Genomic DNA, 25,171 nt, shown 5'->3' with positions numbered 1-25,171 from the left:
TGTTCAGTGTGTTTGCTCCATAACTGTAGAGGCACTGTGGGCTGCCAGGCCAAATATATGTATTTTTTAAGCCCAACATAATGCCAAAAATTAATTCCAGCATCTCCCATTTATTCATTCTGCAGTGGTGCACTGCCGAAACCTGCGGAGGCACACAATCAAGCAATCAGCCCAGGGAAAACATTGTTCTTTGTTAAGAAAGTTCCTGATTTGCTTTAGAAAGGACCATCAGTGCTGCTGATGTCACCTTGAGAACATTGAACCACTTGCATTTTCATTCTGTCACTAATTTCCTTCATCAGCAGTGTTAAATGAGTTTCACTTTGGGCCATTAGAGTTCATGATAAACACACACATCAACGTCACACCATTAAACCATTAAGTCTACCCAAACAATTCTTCTTCTTCTCTGTCTCCAAACTAACAGAGAGGAGATACTGACTCATTTATTTTTGCATCTATTATGCAAAGCAGTTACATAAATTGCATATGCTGCATAGGCCATGTTCGTTATCAACAAATATCTGCAAAAATATTTCCTCATTCCTTTCAGTCTTTTACCACATTTATGAAAATTCATAGGCTGTATAAAGTGATGTCATCCATTGGTTTGTGGACTGTTTTTGAAGTTCCCCATTATGGCCATTGCAATTTTGGTTTTATGGAGCCAGAAGTGATCATATTTGGACAGGAGGCTGCAGCTGTGGAGGGGTTAGGAGTTGGGATGGGGATCATTCATTTTTATTGATATTTTTACCATTACAGAGACTCCTTCAGCATCCAAGTCTTTATCGAGGCCACTATTGATACTTTTTTATCATTTGGTGGAAAAAACAGGCAACATTTTAAATTTGCACTATTTTGATTTAAATATTTTCAAAAATCTTTGCATCAGTAATTTTAATAATGTATTATAAGAAAATTAGAGCTCACGATGGGATGTTAAACAGGTTGTGAACCAAAAGCCACCTTTCGTGTGGGCATGGAACGCCACCGGACAGCATCAGAGCATGGCCTGGCAGAACCAGTCACATGCACATGTGACAGGACAGCATTAGGTTGTAACACTGCTGGTATTTGGCGGACAGAAGGGGTGGTGGATGGGTCCCACAAATCCAAACTTTGATGCAGGAGTTCTGTGTTTGCGTCTTGTTTAAATGTGATGCTTTTTTTTTATTTACACCTTAACATTTTCCTCCTTCCCCTAAACCTAACCACCTGTGACCACCTGTGTTGCCTAAACCAAACCATCCGTGCATAGCCCCACCATGTGACAAGGACAAGGAAGCCCACTGACAAAGCTGCAACACGAGACGACTTGGGATGAGAACATGTTGTTACAGACGCAAGACCCAGTGCAGTAAAACAAGAGCCTCCATGTCTTTAAATCGAGTATATTTGGTCTGCTTTGGGTCCTGGGTCAGGTTTTAGTGCCTCTGATGTCTTGACAGGTGTAATTAATGGCATTCACAGTGGCAGCACTTTGTTTAGGGGAACCACATGTGGAAGTCTTGGTATTGTATTTGCTGGCCGACTGGAATTACAATGGGGACACCTAAATTAAACAGAGCGCTCATTACAAAATGAAATACACTGCTATGACCTTGCCTTCCAAAGCCATTACAGATCTCTGCCACAAAAAATAATTCATATGATCATTTTCTGATCTGCCACCTTGATGATTTAAGTTTGGACAGGTTAAGGCACAGAACCTACCTTGATTGATTCTTGGGATTTTCTTTTGATGGCTAAGTCCGACACGGGTTTGGGGTTGGAAACATTTTTATCACAAGTTTTAGTGAAACTATGCATTGAGAAAAATAGAGCCACTTTTTGACCTTAAGCACCAGGACATTGTCAGTTCTGCAAACCACAAATACATTAAATTTGTACATTATTATATAACCGATATTGTGTAACTTACATCTTAAGTTTAAGATTAGGAAAAGATCATCTTCACTCGCTTTTACTGACACTATCCCTGATAGAAATGCAGCAATGTCACGGTACCTACAACATGATAAGTAGAAGGTCGCTGACAGAGCAGAACCATGTGACGAGTTGGGATGAGAACATGTTGATGACATGTAGGAAACATGCAAATCCTACAAGGGAAACATTTTCTTCTGGCCACTAAGCTGATTTTACATCCAGTGGTAATACATTGCAGCTACTCTGGTGATAGGCTGGCCATTCACTTGTGCTACAGTACAAAAGTTTTGTCCGAGCCGGCCCTGGAAGCTGCATGTTGGGTAATAGACTTGTCCGTCACAGCCACAGCAGCTTTGTGAAATGGCTTTCTGACCACAACAAATGAATCTCACGTATTGGATCCCCGATGGGCAGCCTGCAAACTTGTAACTCAGCCGATAATTAGGAGGCATCAACAGGACAGGGGAGGCTGGAGGCTCCAGACAGACCTGGACACACAACCTGGATTTACAGCCTCATCTTGTTGATTTTCTGCACTCCCCCAGTTCAGCCATTTGTCACTGCCACAGCTCCACAAGCGAACGCTGCTATAAATATTCACTCCATTCAGTTACCACGGTGTCTGTCAAATTACGATTGAGTGCATTCTCGCAAGGATGGAAAACTGAGAGCGGAGATTTAAGAAATGTCTTGTTTGCACATGCTATTTACCAAACACAGCTGAAAGTTAATCGAGGTAAAAGAAGATTAGCATTTTCACAAAGATTGACAGACTCCTAATCCCGTTTGCTATTTGATGGAATCATTCAAATTCATTCAATTAAATCTGTGAACAAAAGTGATTCCTGGCTTAATCGGTCAGTCTTACTTGGCTTCTAATCAGCTTTAGTATACAAAATAAAAGAAGCAACAGCTCCCTTCTTGAAAACAAATTGATTACTACTTTTTAATTATATTCTCTTTATTCAAGAAAGGATGGCAACAGCTTGAGATGCACTCTGAGCCAATCAGCTGTCACAAAACATCTGTTTCAATGCCAAATTCATCACCAACTGCGGATATGCCAAAACTTCAAATTAATTGTTTAATATTGCCTTCAAAATCAAACAACTAGACGGATTTCCTGGACATTATCGCTTTGCATCTTCTAAAACATCACAACTCATGTTGTCTCTAGGTAACATACCCATTTTTTGCTGTTTTACACAACACATCATGTTCCAATACAAAAACAAATCTTTAAAAAAAGAGCCAGGGTCCTAAAGAAACCAGTAGCACTGAATATATCCACAAAAATGGTCAGAAAGCATCATTTTACAGTCTGGGAAAAAAATGAATCAATAATAGATTAATAAAGTTCAATTTTTAATTGTTTATTGAACTTAATTTGAAAACTTCAATAAGAAGATTGCTAAAATGCATCTTTTATCTCTGCAAAATTACCTTTACAAGGTAAATCATTTTTAATATTTTCCATGAGTATATTGTAGAATTTCATTAAGGTTTTAGCAGCTTTGGCGTGTGATGTGTGAGTTAGACCTCACACATCATATGAGGAAAAGAATGAATTAGTTGATACAGCCACACTGTGTCATTGGAGGATCAGGTATTAATGTTACTCACAGTGTTTGTATCACTGTCTGTCTCCTGGTGGTCTGATCCATATGGACTCACAGAGCACTTTACAAGGCAGCTGTCACACAGGCTGAACATCGTGGTGTTGCTACGGGCAACATATTAGCCTCCTGTTGGATGACAGTCATGGGGGGTTTAAGTGCTCTCTGTGGTTTAAATGCTCCTCTATGTGTCTCCTGCGGGGCCAACACATGAGGAAATGATGCAGTGCGTCCTACCACAGAGTCACAGCCTGCAGCAGCTGTTTGTACGCTGAGAGCAGGCCGAGCGCTCACTTTCTGTTGTTCTCAAAACACAATGTACCGTGCAGTCTGTGAGGACTTGGTAAAACATTATTCTGTTGTGTTGGCTCTGTACTCCAGCACAATGGATTTATTAAAATGCATTGGGTTTTAGTCAACAACAAGGTGCATTTCTACTTGTTTTTTTCTCTTAAAATAAATGTAATAAAGTAGAAAATAAGATCTTTTAGTGCAAGCTTTTGGTGGACCTCCTTCAAGACAGAAACGAGCAGCCTGAGGTTGCTGTACTGCAGAGCTTAGAAGAACATCACTTGATCAGTGTTAATGCAGAACACTTGTATCAGTTGAACCTGTGTGGCGAAGCATCAAGGGAAATGTAGCTCTAAGTGTGGTGGACAACAAATTAAAGACACAGGTGTCATGCAAGAAACATTATAAGAATGAATTTTCTCTTATTTTTGCTTGTGTCCACAATTTGTTCTTATTTTGTTAGTACATATGATTTTGGGGATTCCCAGTTGTTTTCTTATTTTTGCTCCTCTCTTAGGGAAAAGAAAATTTTAGAAGTGGTATAAGAGAAAAACATCTCTCATGATCCACAAATTGTTGTCTGACACAAGGAAAAATAAGTCATATTTTTGAGAAACATTTAAAAATGCATGAAAATCATTTAACCAAATTTTGATGAAGTTTTTGAGTAATTTATAATGACTGAATTATTTAATTTAAGGGCTAAAGGGATCATACTACACTTAATTTCAGTAATTTCAGTTACTCTGCGTCCCTCTTCTGATCAGAGCTGGAATGTAACTAAGTACATTTACTGAAGTACTGTACACTGAGTACTGTACAAATTAGCAAATTTGAGGTTACTTTTCCGTACTGGAGTATTTTAATCTCATGACTCTTTCTACTTGTACTCCACTACACCTTAGAGGGAAACATACTTTTTTACTCCACTTCTATTATTGGAAAACTACAATTGCAGCTGAGAGATTTAGTTGATTAGTTAATAAATTGCTATGATGGAGGATTAGGGCCATGTTAAAGAAAATAAAAAAGTTAGATTTCAAGAATATAGTTATAAGGTCAACAGGTTAGCTGTTAGCTGGCACAACACCGGCAACAGTGGTTGCCAAGGATACAGCCTGCACTCTTGCCTGTTTTATAGTTTGCTGGCAATATTTTTATTTCCATAGTATAATATCCCCTTTCTCATAAAATTATGACTTTGTTCTCATAAAATTGTGACTTTTTTCCCTTAAAATTGTGACGATATTCTTGTTGTATTAGGAGTTTATTCTCATAAATTCAAAACTATTTTTTTCTCATAAAACTAAAACTTTATTCTGGTAAAATTATAACCCCAATGTTATGACTTTATTCTTGAATTCTCAAAAATACAAACAAAAAAACCCCAAAACTTTGTTTCCTGCAATGTGACCCTAAAACTCTAATTGGCAACTATTTCTTTCAATGTGTAAATCATTTTTAATGCAATAAACATTTTTGCTGCTTCTCATATATACTGTATGTACGAGGACTTGCTTTGTCTTCTAATTATTTAAATGCAGTTCATTTATTCAATTTATTTAAACCTTTTAGTATGTAGACTTTTACTTTTAATACTTAAGTACATTTCCCTGAAATCACATTTACTTTATGTAACAGTGCATCAGTTTCAGTTCTTAGTTCTTAGTAGTTCTTCTCTTTTTTTAGTGTAATCTCTCCAGTCTCGTGACCACCCAGATTTGGGTGGTTAAGAATGTTTGGTGCATCTGGAGTTGACTTCTCTTGTATTTTCTCTTACCACAAGGAGAAAATATCAGAGAAATGTAGGAGAATGTTGCTGTGTGAGGCCCAGGGTTGCATACTTTTTCTTTTTTTTACCATCATTAGTTTGTACAGCAGCTGCCTTTGCAAAGTATGTACTGTTGCATGCAGTGTGCGGTATCTTATTGATGCATACAATGCCTTCCAAAACTAAATTCAAATAAACTGTAGAACAAACAAAACAATATTGGAACAAATGGTTCCTCCTGGACAAGCTGGAGGAAGTCGATAACAGTCCAGAAAAGACGTCAGATTTGATTTTGTTGTATTCCTGTTCAGGGGAAAAACCAAACAATTCAGTAATCTGTATGAAAGTTGTTTCATCAAACAACAGTTTGCGGCGCACTGTTTCATGTTTTGTGTTTTGTAATACCTCGAGGGACTCTGACTGATCTGCAGCACAACAGCCAGCTGCTTTTGTTTTCTCCACATTTCTTCTCTTTGAATTCCATTAGTGAAAGCTTGTAACTTTTGATTTGTGGGAACCTTAAAATCCACGCGACATTCCTGCAGAATGGTAATGCCCGCTCACATTCAGAACCTGATCTGTATTCCAGAGCTTCCTCCAAATGACAAGCAAAAAAAAAAAGCTTTAATAAGTGCATTATCTCAAAACACTGCTGCCTTTCTTTCCTTAGCGATACTCAGAAACACACTGCGCCAGGCGTTTAATCATCTTCTACTTCCAAGAGCTAATTTTGAAAACAGTGGCGCAATTATTGTATTTCTACCCTGATAATCTATAGTGGATGGCCTTTTCACAAGTTCTAAAATGAGCGGCTGACACTTAAAGAGCCGAAGTCATTTGTCATATTGACGTTCTGCAGTATTCTATAATTTGGCATGTCTTATTCCCATAATGAGTTTATTATCACTGCTCTGCTAAATACAGACGTGTCATTGTGTCTTTTCTCCTCTCTGTGCCTGTGTGTTTCACATGTAGCAGAGCTTACCGTGAAGCTTAGCACCCCCTCATGAAGTGGTCCTCCACATCACAAGTCGTACTTAAGTCATTTGTGAGAGCACAGACAGGAATATCAAAGAAACAGTCAGTCATTTTAGGAAGTGTCAGCGTTTGCCTACCTCATCAATGACAAAAGAGACAAAGGCTGTCTCATTCTTTACAAGTCATTCTATCAACATGATTCTAAAGATGGTCTATACTGAAATATATTTACAACTAGTTCTGACAGTTATTAGAGACATATATTCATGTTCCCCTCAGGTAGGGCTGGGTGATATGGCCTATTTACAGGACTACTAAAATATCCATCCATCCATCCATTTTCTTCTGCTTATTCGGGGCCGGGTCACGGGGGCAGCAGCCTAAGCAGGGAAGCCCAGACTTCCCTCTCCCCGGCCACTTCGTCCAGCTCTTCCTGGAGGATCCCAGGGCTCTTCCCAGGCCAGCTGAGAGACATAGTCTCTCCAGCGTGTCCTCGGTCTTCCGCTAGGTCTCCTACCCGAGCCACCTCATCTGGCTCTTCTCAATGCAGAGGAGCAGCGGCTCTACTCCGAGCTTCTCCCAGATGACCAAGCTCCTCACCCTATCTCTAAAGGAGAGCACAGCCACCCTACACCATTTTGGCCGCTTGTACCCACAATCTTGTTCTTTTGGTCACTACCCAATGCTCGTGACCATAGGTGAGGGTAGGAATGAAGACCGACCAGTAAATCGAGAGCTTTGCCTTTAGGCTCAGCTCCCTCTTCACCGAGGATGAAGCGGGAGATCAACAGGCGGATCGGTGCAGCATCTGCAGTAGTGCGGACTCTGCACTGATCCGCCTGTTGATCTCCCGCTTCATCCTTCCCCCACTCGTGGACAAGACCCCGAGGTACTTAAACTCCTCCACTTGGGGCAGGATCTCATCCCTGATCTGGAAAGGGAGGCACTCCACCCTTTTACAGCTGAGAACCAAGACCTCGGATTTGGAGGTGCTGATTCTCATCCCTGCTGCACACTCAGCTGCGAACCGATCCAGTGAGAGCTGAAGGTCTGATGAAGCCAACAGGACCACATCATTTGCGAAAAGCAGCGACCCAATCCTGAGGTCACCAAGCCAGACCCCCTCAACACCCTGGCAGTGCCTAGAAATTCTGTCCATAAAAGTGATGAACAGAATCGGTGACAAAGGGCATTCCTGGCGGAGTCCAACCCTCACCGGAAACGAGTCCGACTAACTGCCGGCAATGCGGACCAAGTTCTGGCACGGGTCGTACGGGGAATGGACTGCCTGTGTCAGGGAGTCCGATACCCCATATTCCTGGAGTACCCCCACAGGACTCCTCGAGGGACACGGTCAAATGCCTTCTACAAGTCCACAAAGCACATGTGGACTGGTTGGGCAAACTCCCATGCACCCTCAAGGATCCTGCCAAGGGACCAGAGCTGGTCTACAGTTCCACGACCAGGACGAAAACCGCATTGCTCCTCCTGTATTCAAAGTTCGACTCTCCGGTGGACCCTGCTCTCCAGTACCCCTGAATAGACCTTACCAGGGAGGAGGAGTGTGATCTCCCTATAGTTGGAACACAACCTCCAGTCCCCCTTCTTAAAAAGAGGGACCACCACTCTGGTCTGCCAGTCCAGAGGCACTGCCCCGATGTCCACGCAATGTTGCAGAGTCATGTCAACCATGACAGCCCCACAACATCCAGGGCCCTAAGGAACCCGGGCAGATCTCATCCACCCCCGGGGCCCTGCCACAGAGAAGCTATTTGACCACTTCGGCAACCTCAGCACCAGAGATGGAAGAGCCCACCCCCGAGTCCCGAGGCCCTGCTTCCTCATCGGAAGGTGTGTTGGTGGGATTGAGGAGGTCTTCGAAGTATTCCTTCGACTGGTCCACAACGTCCTGAGTCCAGGTCAGCAGCGCACCCTCCCCACCATACACAGTGTTGACAGAGCACTGCTTACAATCCCCTCCTGAGATGTCGGATGGTGGTCCAGAACCTCTTCGAAGCCATCCGGAAGTCGTTCTCCAAAGCCTCACCGAACTCCTCCTATGCCTGCTGCCTCAGGAGTCCCACAGGCCAAGAGGGCCTGAAAGGAGGTGGTGATCAGTTGACAGCTCCGCCCCTTTCCAGAGGGGGAACTCCGGAGTGGAAGAGAGTCCAATCCCTCTCGAGAAGACTGGTTCCCGGAGCCCACGCTATGTGTCGAGATGAGGCCGACTATATCTAGTTGGAACTTCTCAACCTTGCGCACCAGCTCAGGCTCCTTCCCCGCCAGAGAGGTGACATTGCATGTCCCTATAGCTAGCTTCTGCAGCCGAGGATCGGACTGCGAAAGTCCCCGCCTTCAGCTGTCACCCAACTCACACAGCACCTGAACCCTTTGGCCCCTCTTATGGGTGGTGAGCCCACAGGAAGGAGTTCCCACGTCGCCTCTTCGGGCTGGGTCTGGCTGGGCCCATCAAAGGGGTCCGGTGAGCTACACTTTGTCTGGTCCCTCCCCTAGGACCTGTTTGCCATGGGTGACCCTACCAGTGGCATAAAGCCCCTGACAACTGAGCTCCTAGGATCACTGGGACACGCAAACCCCTCCACCACGATAAGGTGGTAGCTCAGGGAGGGGACTACTGAAATACTTCACTACCAAATAAACTTGTTATAATTAATTTAAATAAAGTAGCTATTGTTATATTAGAAAGTTATGTAGAGTACTAATATAATCAAGTTAAATGAATTCACATGTTGTTATAAAGTTAAATAGAGAAGTGATATAATTAAGTATTGTGATATAATTAAGTACAGTTAAATAAATTAGTGATGTAATAAAGTTACAATAGTGATATAATAATAATAATAATAATATAATAATTTAATAAAGTACTAATATAATACATTCAAAAAAAGCACTGCTATAAAAAAGTTAAAGTAGTTATAATAAAAATAAATAATGTACTGATATAATTAAGTTAAACACAGTGCTGTTATAATAAAGATAAATAAAGTACCGTTATAATAATAATTGAAGTACTCTTGTAATAAAGTTGAAAAAAGAAGTAATATAATAAAGTTAAAATGATGTTAGAATAAAGATAAAGGTATTTTTATAAAGCATTAAAAAAATGTTGTTATGATAAAGTTAATAAAGTACTGTGAAAATGGAATAAACCAAAATGGATGTACGAATGTTTTTATTCTGAACCACCCATCTCATCTCAGGCTGGAAGTGTTGATGTTTTTGGTGTAAACTTAAAGCTTCTGGTCAACAGAAGCAGGTAAGGAGTTAGATGAAAACTAAACTCTGGATTTATTCAGTGTGAGCTGGAAAAAAAAGCTTTCAGGTTCATACTTCTTACATCATTAAAAGCCGCACTGATGCCTCATGGTTACAAATGTGACTAAATGGTCACTACTGGAACTCTGCAGGTACAAAAGCACACCTCATTTGCTTATTCACTGTGAGCTTGTTAACCGTTAACCATCGACGTCCCTAATTTGTACATAATTATGTAGCAGATACATTGAAACTTTATTTTAACACTTAGTGTACTTTAACAGTTTAGACACAAAAAACACAAAGCTATGGTTAGGAAAAGAGCACGTTTTGGCTTGCAATACCCAGTTTGGAGCAGCAATGTAAAAAAAAAAAACACCTTTCATGACTTACAAACTGCAATAAATCCTTTCAAAAAACAATCAGTTTTGCTGATTGTTGGCCTGGAACAGTGGTCTGTAGATGGCAGGCATCTCGTTTTTGATAATAGTACGTAAAAGATGTATAAAAAAAGGGCAAACAAAAAACATTACATATACTTGCAACCACACTAATGAGCCTATGAAGCCTATCTGCATGAGAATGCAGCCTCAGCACTACCACCTGTTACACACTGACTGTATGTCACAAATCAGCTGTCGAGATGAGCCTCTCCTTCAAAGCAACACTGGGGCCGATGCAGAGGTTAGCTCTTGTGGCAATGGAATTGTTGACATGATATCACTCAGACATATTTATCATCAGCTGAGCATTTTGGGGAAGCAGACAGTGACAGCGGCCGAGACACCTCATTCACCTTTCATTTGTCCTTCCATGAGCGGGGACTGATAATGGATTGAAGATGAATGAGCTCTGGCATCATGAAGCCGTGCGGCCACATATAATACATCTGGAACCGATAACATCATAAAGGAGATATCCTTCCTCCTCCCTGCTCAATGTTTGGGCTGGTGTGACACTGCAACCAGCTGATAGCACCCAGCGGGGTTATAAATCTTATGTGAATGCTTTTTGTTGGTAAATAAACAGGATTTAAACATTTTATTGGCCTTGACATCGACCTTTAGATTAACCAGAACGTTTTACAACGAGACCAGTCAATTTAAAGAGTGATTCATCGTCTCAGAAGGGCCTCAGACCTGTTTGATGAAGGATGAAGGCAAAGATTACAACTTAAAACTAAAGCCGTTGCTCTCACTCCAAAGTCGTCAAATCGTGACGCTTTCGTGACGCCAAACACCATCTTTTGTGTCCAAGCGAAACAAGGCTGGACGGCATCAGATGAGATCACGTTCAGACAGAAATGGTGACATTGTTATTGTACACTGGAGGGTGGTCAGATGGCCTAGGGCTTTTCCATATAATGATAATAATGAATAAGCTTTTAGTATAGCATTAGTATAGCAGGTATCTAAACAACTTTACAAAGTGCAAAGAATATGCAATGAAATATACAAATACAATAAATAAAACAATATTAGAAGCTAAGATAAAAGTGTAAAAGACATAAAAACAAAATTTCCATATTACAAATGTGCAAACCAGTCATTTAAATAAAAGCTTTCCTGTAAAAATCTGTTTTAAGCAATGATTTAAAAGCAGGCAGTGTGTTGGCATGCCTAATCTTGCTCAGGCAGGGAGTTCCAGAGGGTGGGGGCCCTGATGGCAAAAGCCCAATCACCTTTAGTTACTAGTCTTGGGACGCCTAACGAGGGAAGACTAGAAGATATTAGATCCCGACCAGGAACGTATGAGGTTAAGAGTTCGAATATATATCTTGGATCTAAACCATGTTAGGCCTTAAAAGCAATTAAAAGAATCTTAAAATCAATTCAATTAAAATTTGAGCATCAGAGTTTTGCTCAAGTTGAAGCCAGGCCAGTGATGTTTTGCATGTAAGGCATGTAAATAATGCATTGCAGTAGTCAAAATGTGAGAACACAAAAGTGTGAATAAGCCTTTCAAGGTCTGAAGAGGACACAGCTAATTTGATTTTTGCAATATTTCTGAGGTGGAAGTAGCAGGTTTGAATAACGTTATTGACATATGGTTCAAAGTTGAAGATTTCTCACTGTAGATTTTACATTATATGCCAGTGGACCGATAAACTGTTTAATCTGCATGCAAGGTAATGAGGGCCAAAAATGATTACCTGTCTTGTCTGAATTGAGTTGCAGAAAATTGCAAGTCATCTTTTCCTTGATTGAAGTAAGCCATTTAATTATATATTATAAGTATATTTGTGTGTCATCAGCATAATGATGGTAAGATATCCCCCTAAAGTGGCTGATAAGGTGTCCTAAGGGAAGCATATAAAGGAAAAAAAATGGACCAAGTGTGAAACCCTGTGGCACCCTTGGTATTTTGATAATTAAATTGACTCTAATTCACCTTATACTCAGTTTGAAAGTCTCTCTCTGCCACAGAGATATACTCCAACTTTCCTCCTCCCATTTCAAAATAAAAGTCCTGTGCCAACGTCTCTGTTGACAGAATTTCATCAGTTGTTGCCAAAAGGCATTTTACTGTGAAATATTTGCAGAATGGTGCTGTTGACAAAGCAGGAGCTTGCACAACTTCATAAATGAGTGGAATTAGTGCTTACAAATGTGGGACGCTGCAAGTCTGTAACATGATGCGGTTCAGCGAGGTTACCGTCATGCACTGCTGATGGAGCCAGTGTGCTTACAGGGTGGGTCAGTGGGGAGTTGGTTAGGTCCCACAAACGACTTTTGTGCAGATTCCAGAGTTTGCTTCCTGTGGGGATGTGTGTGTGTGTGTGGCTTTTTTTTTTTTAGACCTTACCATGTGCCTCTTTTGCCAAAACCTAACCGTCTGTGACTTTGTTGCCTTTGTTCCCAACCATCATGACAGTCCACGCTGTCACATAAACATAAGGACCATGCTGCTTTCAGCATGCCGTGACATCACGGTAAGAGACTGCGTCATCCCACCATGACGTAATCGCTTTATGTGCATTTGTTGACATCACAGTTACAGCATCCTGGAGTGTAAACAGCTCACGCAGAAGAATACCTAAAACGTGGATGCAGAAGATCACCGACAGAGCGGCAACATGCCACGAGTTTGGACTGAATCGTGATGGTCATTCAGCTTAGCACAGTCTGCCTAATTCCAGTTTTTAAAGTTTTTAAGAAATCACTTGCTGCAGGGAAATCATATGTTTCGTGAGACTGACCACTCTAAAAAAGTAAAACATTAGATTTTGTCGAAGAGAGAACACAGATACTGTCCTCGAGAGCATCATATATTATGAGAGTGCATCCATCCATCAGCCATGTGTCCGCTGCAGAGGGGCCTCTGGCAACGTGCCAGAGCCCTGCTGCTCCCTCAGTGTAAGATGAAGGCCACTTACATGTCTGAAATGTAAGACAAGAGCAAAGACGCTTCTGTGCTCTCGTACACTTAAGTCTGACAGGAACAGTTCAAGCTCCGAGGCTCTTTGTGTTGTTCGCTCACTGAATGATAAGTCAGAGGTTGGTCTATTTAGGCTCCCAGAGTTCACTGACTCAGCTGTTTGACATGTAATGTCAAGTCATATTCAACCAACTCAAGACTACAAACATGTCCAAAACAGCATATGTCATCTGCTGATTTACAGAACACTAAATATGTTTCTCTCTCCTAGACTACTGTCCTATGCCTGTTGTTATACACCTTCAATTGGCTCCCTGTTTAGTTTAACACTGATTTCAAAAGACTTACTTTTGAGTAATAGACCAGTTTGTACAATGTCGTATGAAAATGCATGCACAACAGTTCATATGATATACGAATTAGTGCCCCACGGATGACGTTACATCCTTAATGTACAGTTACGGAGGGTAGGTGTAGGCAATTGTAGCTACTATAGTTAGGTTTAGGGAAAGAAACATGGTGATGATGTGTGTTAAAATGACTCAGAGATCACTCAAATGTTTAGTCTGGAGTTAAGACAGTGATCATCCCCCACAGCAGTATGTCTTATCTCTGCTCTGGACTGCTTTCTTGTTTGCTTCCATCAGTGCATTGGTCACATGATCGCAGTCTTTCAAAATGTGTGGTATATGCACAAATTTGGATACATTTATTTTACGTACGAACTCTTTGTGAAAATTGTCTCTTCCAAAGGAAGGCCCAGACTGTGTCTTTTTTTGGGAACGTAAGGCGGAGGCAAAAATTGAGATTTTCATTTTTAAGAATCAGTGTAAGTTCTGTGTTTGTTTGACCGGTCCACCACCCCAACCTGCCTCCTGTGCAGACTTCCTTGAGGAAAAAATCCTTGAAAATGATTTTGGTTTTTGAGATACCCCTCTGCCAAAGAAGAACAAAGCACAACTATTCTATATGTCTAGCTTTAAGGATGGATGGCTGTATAAAAATGTTTTCCTGCAAATTTTTGTGGTTGATGTTTGGATCCTTCCAAAATTCCAAACAGTGATAAACTAAGCTTCCCCAAAAGCACATTTGTCTCATCATATGTTTCTCTGGAAATAATCAGTAGAATGTCAGAAAATACAATAAAGTAAAGATTTCTTTAAGACCTTTGTCCATCTTTAAAATGTATATACTTACACACAAATAGATTTCTAACAGATATTGAATATAAGATCCAAATGTATATATCTGTCATTATTAAATTAAGGTGACCAATCACCAAAAACGGGAAACTACAGCGAACACAACCAAAGCAGGAAGTGGTGGCGGCATATAGCCTAGCTTGTTAGCCTTAGCTAGTTTGATTTGCATGATTCAGCAACCTGGCATCATTCAGCCTGCCTAAAATCCATCCACGCTATGCCTGTTTTTGAATTAGCAAGGAGTTAGGCGGAGTCAGGCATTGCCAAGGTGGCGATGGCTGGGGAGCCTTCACAGAGCTTCAAATGCTCTCCTCAGAAACATATGGGTGATGTCACAGAAGCTACAGCCATTATTTAGTCTATGTCCATGAGGCTTCATGTTGTCTTTACTACCCTGCAGTCTACTAGGTGGATTTACCCCTCTTGGCATTTGCCAGATTGCCAGTCTGAGCCTGCTTGTTGTTGTGGTTACACAACTAGAAGTTTACTGTGTATGATCTGTCCAGAAACTTGTCTTCTGCTTAATTTGATCTTTTTACAGATGTTAGTGATAAATGGTAGAAAACACTTTATCTAATAAAAAGTGTTTCGAAAATTAACATAGAATTCAAATCACAGGGATGGAGATGAATGAGCGCGTACTCCTCTTCCTTTAACTTCAGCCTCCTGCCTTAAGATAATGAACCCCATTCATCATATTTATATTTCTCATCATTAGTGAGCACTTGAATGAGCAGTTTTTAATCTGCATATTAATAAGCGTGATCCTCTTTCCATATGACACGCTGTTTTCACACATTATACACTCACATTATTGATGGCCAAATGAAGCCTCATGAACCACTGTTGTTTTCTGAGCCCGCTAGATAGTGCTCTCTGTTCAACAAAGAATTGAGAGATATATAATTGCCATTCCTTGAGACTTTTTTTTAGAACCAAGAGCACCATCTAGTTGACTCAGAAAATAACAAAAAATGGTTCATGAAGTTTCATTTGGCCATCACTAGTATTTATCCCATTTCATAAAGAAATTATGCAAGCTATATACCTAAGCAGGTTTCTTTCTGAAAAGAAAGGGGAGTGTGCGATGTTCAATTAAATTCAACACCAACATTTTTTTTCCTGTAAATAAGTGTGTCCCCTTGTATCATTCTGTATCCCCTATTCAAATTTGGAAGTTTTTACAGTTTGGTGAACGCACCACAGGTGGAGCTCTTCATGAGTTCTTTTTTTTCCTCAGCAGCAGTTTGTCATTCACAGGATGAGCAACTGATCTGTCAATACGTTCAGAGCTGGTCAGATCAGATTAGTGGATGAGAGGGGAAGCTGTTTGTGTATGAATCCAAACTTTTAGAACCAGCAAAATGAATGATAAAGTTCCACTTTACATTTCACCTGATGTTCTGCTGCTCCATCTGTGCCCATGACAGTGTGTTGATGATATTCATATCATCGCGCTGTCAGAGTGCAGAGTGCACTGGGGGCACAGACGAAGCAGCAGAACATCAGACACCATTTGAAGTATGTTTTCCATATATTTCAATTGTGCTCTTAATTAACGGTCCAGCTCCAAAAATAGAAAATGTAATTGTGGTGGCAGATGTTCTTATTGTGGCCACAAAAAATGAATGTGTGGGAAAACCCTGCTCTTTAAAGACATAGTAATGGGTTGAAATACATTGATAACACCTGAAACTTCACAAACAAAACTTCTTCTTGACCCACCTGATGAAAGCACATTGCATCATTTGGAGCATTATCTCATTTCCTCACTTGACCAGCCACGTCTGGATAAAAGCCTAAAATGTCTGATGCTTTAAGGCTCCTGTACAGTGGATCCATTAAGTGGGTAGACAGGCTGCCATACCTTGTCTCTTTGAGACGCTCTCAGAGAGAGAACCCGCCGGCTCACTGGATGACTCATTCACTTTATGGCTTTTCTTCCTGCGACACACTGCCACTTTCACTGTCACTGGCTTTTTCTTTTAAAGTAGAAAAGCCTTAAGCATCTTTACTGCATTGTCTTTTTTACAGTGGCAGAGTAAAATGTGGCTTTCAGGTTGTGCATCATCATTTTTTCTTGTGTCAGTAGGGGTCATCAGTACTTATCTGATATAACAACTGCTGTCACATTGACCTGTTTGCAAAGTGGTTCCATATATTTCCATAAATGGGAAGTTCTTCCCTCGCCAGCTGCTATGTGCAGTGTTTATTAATATTATATGTTTATTTTAAAGGGACACAGCATATTAATGAACATCAGTACAAAATGCAATTGGAAATATGCTGGAGTCAGCAGGACTGCTAATTTACATCCGTAGTCCCTTAGCATTTAACAGATAATAGAAATAAGGACAGAGAAAAAACAAAACATTACAAAACAGCAATTTAAACAGAGGACAAAAGTGCATTGACATTACCTGTATGACATAAAATGCATGGTGCAAAGTGCTTTATCTATGTGCAGGATGAAAAATTCAACACATTAAAAGAATCCATTTTTACAATGGATAAAAGTTCAGGCCAAAAGTTTGTTTTTGATCCTGAGCAGTTGTCAATGTAAAAATGATTTATGTGCTCACAATGACACAATGTTCATATCCTATTGTTGAGCAAGAAATGTTCACCATGCTCACTATCTTAGTTTTTGCATGCTAACATCTTCCAATTAGTACTGAACAAAAAGTTTGTCGGAGGCTGATGGGAATGACACTAGTTTTGTGGGTATCGGACCAAAAGCCAAAGTGCATATGTGCCAAATGAGTTGTGGGAATACATATATGATATTAAATTTGATAATCATTAAAAATGACTTTAACAATATTGCGACAAGTTGACATTACATAATGGCTACCTGGAGCGGCAACAGTTGGGAGTGGAATCTAACCCAAAGAAAAAGTATTAAAGTACAAAGGCAGGGTTTCCCAGACAATCATTTATACATGGCAGCCTGCCACAATTAAAACATCTGCCACCATGTTTTGATTTTATACTTTTGCAACTGGACTGTTCATTAGGAGCACTATTGGACTACAACTACTGTTAGGTTATTAATAGTACCACACTGGTGGAGCACAGAGTGCACTCTGGGCACAGCCTGAGCATCAAAATGTCAGGCGCAGTGAAAGTAATACTGGATCGTTCATTCTGATAGGTCTTTAAGTTTGCATGCACTCACAAACAGCTGCCCCTCTCATCAATCAATCCAACTGGATCAACTGATCAATTAGCCACCATGTGACTTAAACTCCTCAAAGTACTGCTGATGAAAAAAACAGTCTGCAAAGGTTCCACCCTCTGTATTACAGTCAGAAACGGTATTAGTTAAAATATCCAAGACACAGGCTTTGCCATCTTACGATGGTGATTTCATTGAGAGCTGGTGTCTGCGCAATAGCAATCTCCTCTCTCGGGGAGTTCCCGCCAAAACACCCGTTCAACCAATCCCGAGCAGCTCCATTGAATACGAGCACGGGGATTGGCTGTCACAGCTGTCACACATGACGGAAAAGCTTATCATAAAAACAAACACTTGAACAAACATAAAGGTGATGAGAACTACCTTCAGGGACAGAGACCATCTTTGGGAAAAATGTATTTGGTGTGTACTTTGAGTTTTTAGTTCGCCTATGTCCCATACACTAACATGGAGGGGCGGGATTTATGATCTATACTGCAGACAGACACCAGGGGGCGATACAGGTTGAAAACGTATACTTTGGGGCAGCTGTCATGTTGTCCATCTTTATATACAGTCTATGATTACAGCCACAGCAGGGGTGGCGTGGATTAGTTAGATTCGTTACAACAGTGTGCACCATAAAACGGTAAAACGGTAAAAAACATTCTTACATCATTTGGCGCAAGAACTAAACAATAACAGCAATTGCCCACTTTTATTTTCTTTTGTTGGCCATATGTTGAGAAGAGGACAACCCAAAAACATAATGACTTTTGCCTTAGCTGTTGGCGGTGTGTAGGCATCAAAACAAAAATAATAAAAAAACAACAGCATTAGCTACCAGCCAAATTATTGTTTTAAACATCAGCATCGGACCCTATTTCAATTCATCCCCAACACATATTAAGAGAGAAATCCCTTTCAAATGCTTTTGGATACATTCTTATATCTACCTTAATACTCTAGATTTCTTCACATGTGAAGAATTCATTATGACCATAAATAAATAAACAGAGAATCCTTCATCCTGTCAGAAATAATCAGGGCAGCCATTAATTTCAACGCACACACTGAGAAAAAAAAAAAAAAAAGTCACTTGGCCGAGGATTAGAGGTCTTTCTTTTTTTTCTTTTGTCTTGGCTGGAAAAGAAATGAGGATGGGGGAAAATCCTTCCACAAAAGAGCATTAAATACTCAGGCCAATATGCAGCGGTGAAGGACAGTCAAGTCTAGAACAACTGACAGCTTATTATTATTCCAGCCTCACAACTCACCCGCTCCCTGCTAATACTCGGCTTAAGAGAGGATGGATTCTGTTACTAACATCTCTCACACACAGTTTTGCCACGTTGTTATTGGTCGGGATGTGATGGGGTCTGAGAAATTTCATCATATTTTGAGAGGAGGCTTCCAGAAAGTATTCAAATGAGCAAGTCCATGGATTGTGAGCCAAGACCAAGGGTAAATGTTCGTGGTGTAATGTAGCTTTCTGTATCCGTTTTTTAGTTACAAAATGTCTGTATTCATATTGTAGCCGTGTGATAACCTCCAGCCACGTACCACATAGCATGACTTATTACATTTCATCATATTTTTGTTTTTTAAAAAAATGCACCAGAGATTCACTGCAATGGCACAGTAACAAATTTGACAAATAATTAACCTGCTGTTGAGGTATCCTCAACTTTCTGCACAAAATAACGAGAAAAAGCACGGCATACTACGTTGCCTTTCACGTTTCCTTCGAGAGGAAGTGACATCACTGTGTGCAGGTCACATGGTTTTTATGTGAACGCTTTGGAGAGTTTATTGCAGTGAGGTAACAGAGTTGACCAAAGCATGGGGACATAAATAAAGTATATATTTTAAATACTGAAATGCATTTATAGCTGTTAATAGAGCGATAAAAAAAAAGGAAAATTGGCGAAAATTGTGCAACAGAATTCAAGTGGAATGCATGAATCAGGTGCTGAAGACGGTCAATAATGGGTGTTGTGGAAGTTATTAAATTCATATTTTATGTTTAAATTGTGCCAAAAATGTGGATAAACCATTATTGTAATTAGTGACAGTTTAACATGAAAAAGTATTACTATTAAACTGATTCAATTGTTGTTGGGTTTTTTTTGCAAAATGCACCCCAACATATAAAATAACACAAAGATGATAATAACCAGCATAAACCATCATGTTCTGAACAGACACGTTAAAAACACTGACAAACTGACATAAAACAGCAAAATTTACTGCAAACTAAAAACTCCAACACTAGGCCTGATGGGAAATATAGGCTAAATGATTGGGACCACAGTGAAAACGCTGTTTTTAAAAACACTAAAGGGCATCATATATATAATATAATAAAATTTCGTAAAATAACAACATGTTGTGAATTTTGGAAATTATAATACATACAGTATATCTTTGCTGTTGATTTTGACTTTTGGACTTTACCTGGTTCTTGACTTATTGAAAATAACTAAAAGCTAACTAATAAAATAACTCAAAAGGTTGTACTTTTAATTAAGCAATATTGCACTCAAAGGTGTGCTATAACATCATTTTAGCACTTCAGTGATGTGGAAGTGCACAAATGGCGTTAAAGCACACCCTCTTGTGTTATATTGCTTGATTAAAAGTATTCACAGTAGTCTAACTAATGCTAGGCATGCTTTGATGCAATTTAAAGTTGTGCACGTCTCCCCATTAGATCACAATTAAATTATTTAAAGACACTTCTGTGCGTTAGCTGCCGGTGTGATTTGCTGTATTCCTCTGCAAAATCAATAAGCAGATGCTAGATATAAATATACCAAATAAAAAGTCTATGCCTTAAAAGCAGCGTGAGGTAAATGTTGTCATCTCCATAGGACACTAAATGGTCGACACCATCAAGTGTACCTCTGGGCTTTTGCCTTAAAAATGTGTCATTTTTACTGTTTTTCACCTGATGACATCATTTGGCATATGGAGAAAATACTTGCTATTTCATATCGCAGGCTGTGATCATCAAAATAAAAACTAAATAAATAAATAAATAAAAAACTAACTAAATAAATTTAAAAAATATATAATGATGCAGCGTCTATATATGTATATGTACAGTATATGGCATTTAAAGGGTTCAAATAAATGTGTATCTGATACTATTGGGACTGATGTTGGTTAAATTGTAAGTTCAGTGAAAGTAGAAAATTATTTAATTAAATAATATTAATGTATAGTGCTTTTTAAAACTTGATTTTGAAAAGCATATGTTGTGATAGTGTGTGTGATATCTAAAGCGGGTCCTCTACAATTTTTTCTTATAGCGAGTTTGATGGAATTATGAGCTTTCTAACTTGAAATACTATTAATGAACTAATGCTACAGTATTTCTAAGGACTTTTTACCTTATAATTTTATGGATTTAATTGAAAAGAGCTTTTGTTTCCTCGTTTTGCATTTGGCTTATTATTTATTTATTTATTATTTATTAAATTTGGTGACTTTTGGTTGGATCAACGAATGAACTAATGTAAAGCATTAAAACTGGTAGCTCTGCTAAGGACAATAATTTTGTTTGTTTTGTTGTGTTTTTTGTTTTAGTTTTTTTAGTTTTACGGCATCAGTAGGTTAACTCTGAACTGAAAAAACTGTATAGTTAACCATCTGTTTCTGAGGAGGTGCTCGCTCCTGAGATTTCAGCTAGTTTGCATTTAATTCCCTCAACCCCTTGCTAAAGCCTCAATAAATCAAAACATCTGTCAAAATATGCCAATCGGTCAATACGGTAACTGTTGTCAACACTGCCTGGAGGATTAGGTTGCAGAAGGTGCCCCCCCCCCCTTGTGAAATCGGTCTTTACGGCCCTGGTTGAGCATATAAATCTCAAATTACAAAGTGACTATTAGCCATAGTTATTGTATCACAAACGATTTTTCAGCATGTTAATGACTTGGCAAAGATGGACTAAAAGTTTTGCTCACAGAATAATTGTTTCCTGATGCAGCATGTTTATAGAAAACCAAGTCAAAAATGTCGTGTAATTCGGCTCAGTATTAAGTTGAAATGCAAACTTGCCTGACATAGATGCTGTAGTTGAACTGGTTCAAATCTCAGTGGAATAGAAAAATATTGGCTACTGTTTTTAAATTGCAACTCAGGCAGAAATAAAGTTCCAGTAATGTCACTGTCTGATTTTTAGCAACGGAAATTTTAATTCATGTTAATGAGGATGATGAAAAGCAGGAATTAAGTGCGGGGGCTTTACCTGCGCTGCCATGAAGGAGAGATCCATGGTGGCGGGGGTGTTGAGGATAGTTATCCGGCGTCTGGTCCTCCTGAAACGGCGTCGAGAGTCGTCCTATTCCCGCTGAAAAGGACTGGATCCCCCGCTGGAGGTGACCCAGAGCATTTTCCTCTACATGCGAAGCAACATGAGGGCTTCTCCAGGAGCAGTGTGTGCACAGCAAGGAGAGAGTCCAGGAGTGGGAGGCGAGGGGGAGGCAGCGAGACGGAGAGAGAGAGAGAGAGAGAGATAAAGAGAGAAAGAGGGAGTAAGAGAGAGAGAGAGCGAGAGATCAAATTTATATCAAAAGGAAAGTGTATTTAACCCTTAGGGCGCGCGTTAATATTACGCACACTGGTATCGCTCTGTGCACAGAATGTGCTTTTCAAGCTTTAAAAAATATTAGTACAATTTTCTGCTTTCAATGATTTTTTTTTTTTTGGACCAACATCAAATATTCATATATATTTATTTCATATATATTCATCAATATTCACAGAAAATTACTTTCAGTAAACTACATGCAAAGTTCTGCAGACATAATGCAATTTTCAAATTCAGGCTATAAAAAATAAAATATGATTTTCTACTTTCATTGAGCTTCTTTTTTTTTTTGACCACCATCAATCCTAATCATGAATATTAAATATTTATTAATTTTCAGAATTTTAACCTCTTAAATACCAAGTAATAGGTACATGATAACATATACACGACAGTATGAACAGTGTGAAATAAATGAACAATATGAACAGCAGTTACCAAAATCTGAAGTGCAAGTATTAGTATAGTCAGTGTAGTATAAATATAGTATGTACTATTAGTGAGATATGTGCAGTAAGGACAGTTTAATAAGTAAGTGTGGGATATATTCTCAATATCAATGCATTTTCTAACTCAAAGGGCAATAATAGACTAATGATATTGGTAAATGTCAACAAATGTCTGCTATTAGGCACAGTTCATTCTTCTTTTGTCACCCATGGGCTTATACAGTGTACTGTAACTAACAAATGATGCTGGAGGAAACTGATGACATGCAGCAACACACAAGAACTCAAAGGAACTTTGAGGCATTACTATTACACAAAATAATTTGATATTTAGTGTTTATTATTTCAGTTTTATGTGATTTTATGGGTGATGCATGAACAAATATATTCATTTTGTTCACAAAAATAGTAATTCACAGAACTTAAAATGTACAGGATGTTATTTTATAGTGGCAATACTTATATTTAGGGTCTGCTAGATGACAGAAATCTAACTCTCATGAGCAAGCTGTCATAAAAAAGCCGTTTGCTGCATGTCAACCTCTCTCTCTCCCCCTTTCACACTTGTGCTGTCCTGTCAATCAACAACAACAACAACAACAACAACAACAACAACAACAACAACAACAACAACACATTTGGTGAATATTTAACATTATTCAGTAACAATTTTAGCTTCTGGTGCTGAACAGGAATTGGCATTTTGTGGTGGTAACAGTAACTAATGGCGCGCTGACCTTCTTTCTTAGAGAGATTGGGAAACAAGACATTTGGAAAACACCATCTTCACCTTTGTTCTTTGGCTTTTTTTTTTAAATATGTGAAGAAGGCAATGAGTAACTTATGGAGTGGCCCCCATGACCAGTAAATTAGAAAAAATAAATAAATAAAAGCAAGGAAAAACAAACAAGAAAATGTCCTGAATACAGTGCTAAAATTATGTTACATTAAATAACCTTTTTTTTTCTTTAACAGAATTTGATATAAAAAAAATATAAATCTAGTTTTCTCTCTATATTGCATTGTTTTGTTTTTTGTTTTTCCAAAGAAAATTTTTGGGTATTTTTTTTGTTCTCACCTTTTACTTTTTCTTGTCATTTGTGGGACATTTCTGGCCAAGTTCCTCAGTTCCTGTTTTTGAAAGACCGACTTTTTTTGGGTTGAAAGGTTTTAAATGTATGTGAAAAGCGTGTGAATGCAGCACGAGAAAAGTGATGTCGACCCAGGTTTCAAAGGGATAATAAAGACAGACATTACAGGCGGCAACATATTGGTCACAGGAGCATGTGTTTCTTTTTTTTTGTTCTAGATGCATGTTCAACACTGTTAATAGAGTAAAAAAAGTTTTCCGAGTGTTGGTCGTGAGTACTTTACATTAAATCTTTCTTATTGATAAGTGGAACATTGTGTTCCTATTGTACTTTGGGAGTACTTAAGTGTGATAAAATTGGTGTGCATGAAAGTTAACAAGCAAACTGTTAGACATAGTTTCAGGTACTTTGCTGTGATTGTCTAAAATTTCAGGCGCTCAGTTATTCACCGTCAGTATGTGAGAAGCACGGCCCAGTCCAAAGAAACATTTGTGCACAGTGTTCTGTCTCCATCAGCAGACACCGCACTGCAGATTCATTTACAGAAGCCCATCATCTCTCAGGATGAAGCTAGCTTCATCTAAATACCCCCTGTCCCCTAAGAGGCTTGCCTCTGATAGTATCCATTATCTCCTATTGTTTCCGATTCGAACATCCTGTCGAGATAAGCGGCCTAATTGTAACATTTGCATAAAGCAGAATAAATGGAGGACAGGAGCTGGAAACCTCGGCGCATTTGCATCCAAATTAGATCAGGCCCATGCAGACTAAAACTATTGTTTGTCCCCATTTTTCTCTCCTCCTCCTTGTTGTCATCAAAGTCCCTCAGCTGTTTATTGTTGTGTAAAAGTTAGCCATTAAAAGTATTGTGTGACAGCGCATCGGGGAGTGCAATAAATCATATGCAGATTATTAAGATGCTCCCGGCAAAAAACAAGGAGAGAGGCACACAGAGGCATTTCCCATTATGTGTACTCCAGCTGTAGATTATGATGTCATGTTGGCACCTCTCCTTCTTAGGCATCACTGCTAAATAGTAATTTATTTCAGTGGACTGTCGTGGTTTGTCTATTGGGGCTGGTGTTCCAAAAGCTGCAATCATCATCACCATTGTCAACTAATGTGCATTTTCTACATTTCCCAAATGTGGACCCATATGTGAATACAAGCACTGAAATGATAGGACTTCAGGAGTGTGATCACTGGATGCAACATATCTTCATTAAATGCTTCAAGCTACAAGTTACAAGGTAGATTCATTAATCCTAAATACTTCTAGGTTTTTAGTTTCTTGGATTTTAAAGTTATATTTAGTAAGTTTATATGATGTCCTACAAATGAATGCCACCCACATTAAGTTATGTACTTTACATGAAGTTACATACTTAATATATAAGTAACAGAGTTTA

At 39.3% G+C, this 25,171-nt stretch overlaps 1 protein-coding gene across 1 annotated transcript in view; it reads right to left on the bottom strand.

Annotated features, from left to right (window-relative positions):
• Positions 1–22,136, bottom strand: part of LOC121955143 (uncharacterized protein C14orf132) — a 30,464-nt gene extending 8,328 nt beyond the window's left edge. The window contains exon 1 of the mRNA XM_042502965.2: positions 21,881–22,136. Coding sequence (XP_042358899.2) covers positions 21,881–21,907 — 27 coding nt within the window. The 5' untranslated portion in view covers positions 21,908–22,136. The remainder of the gene's footprint in view (positions 1–21,880) is intronic.
• Between the last annotated feature and the right edge of the window lie 3,035 nt (positions 22,137–25,171).

This window comes from Plectropomus leopardus, chromosome 16 (assembly GCF_026936395.1).
Source record: "Plectropomus leopardus strain MGB_pleo_1.0 chromosome 16, ASM2693639v1, whole genome shotgun sequence".
Taxonomy (NCBI): domain Eukaryota; kingdom Metazoa; phylum Chordata; class Actinopteri; order Perciformes; family Serranidae; genus Plectropomus; species Plectropomus leopardus.
This window is presented reverse-complemented; position numbering and strand designations above follow the sequence as displayed.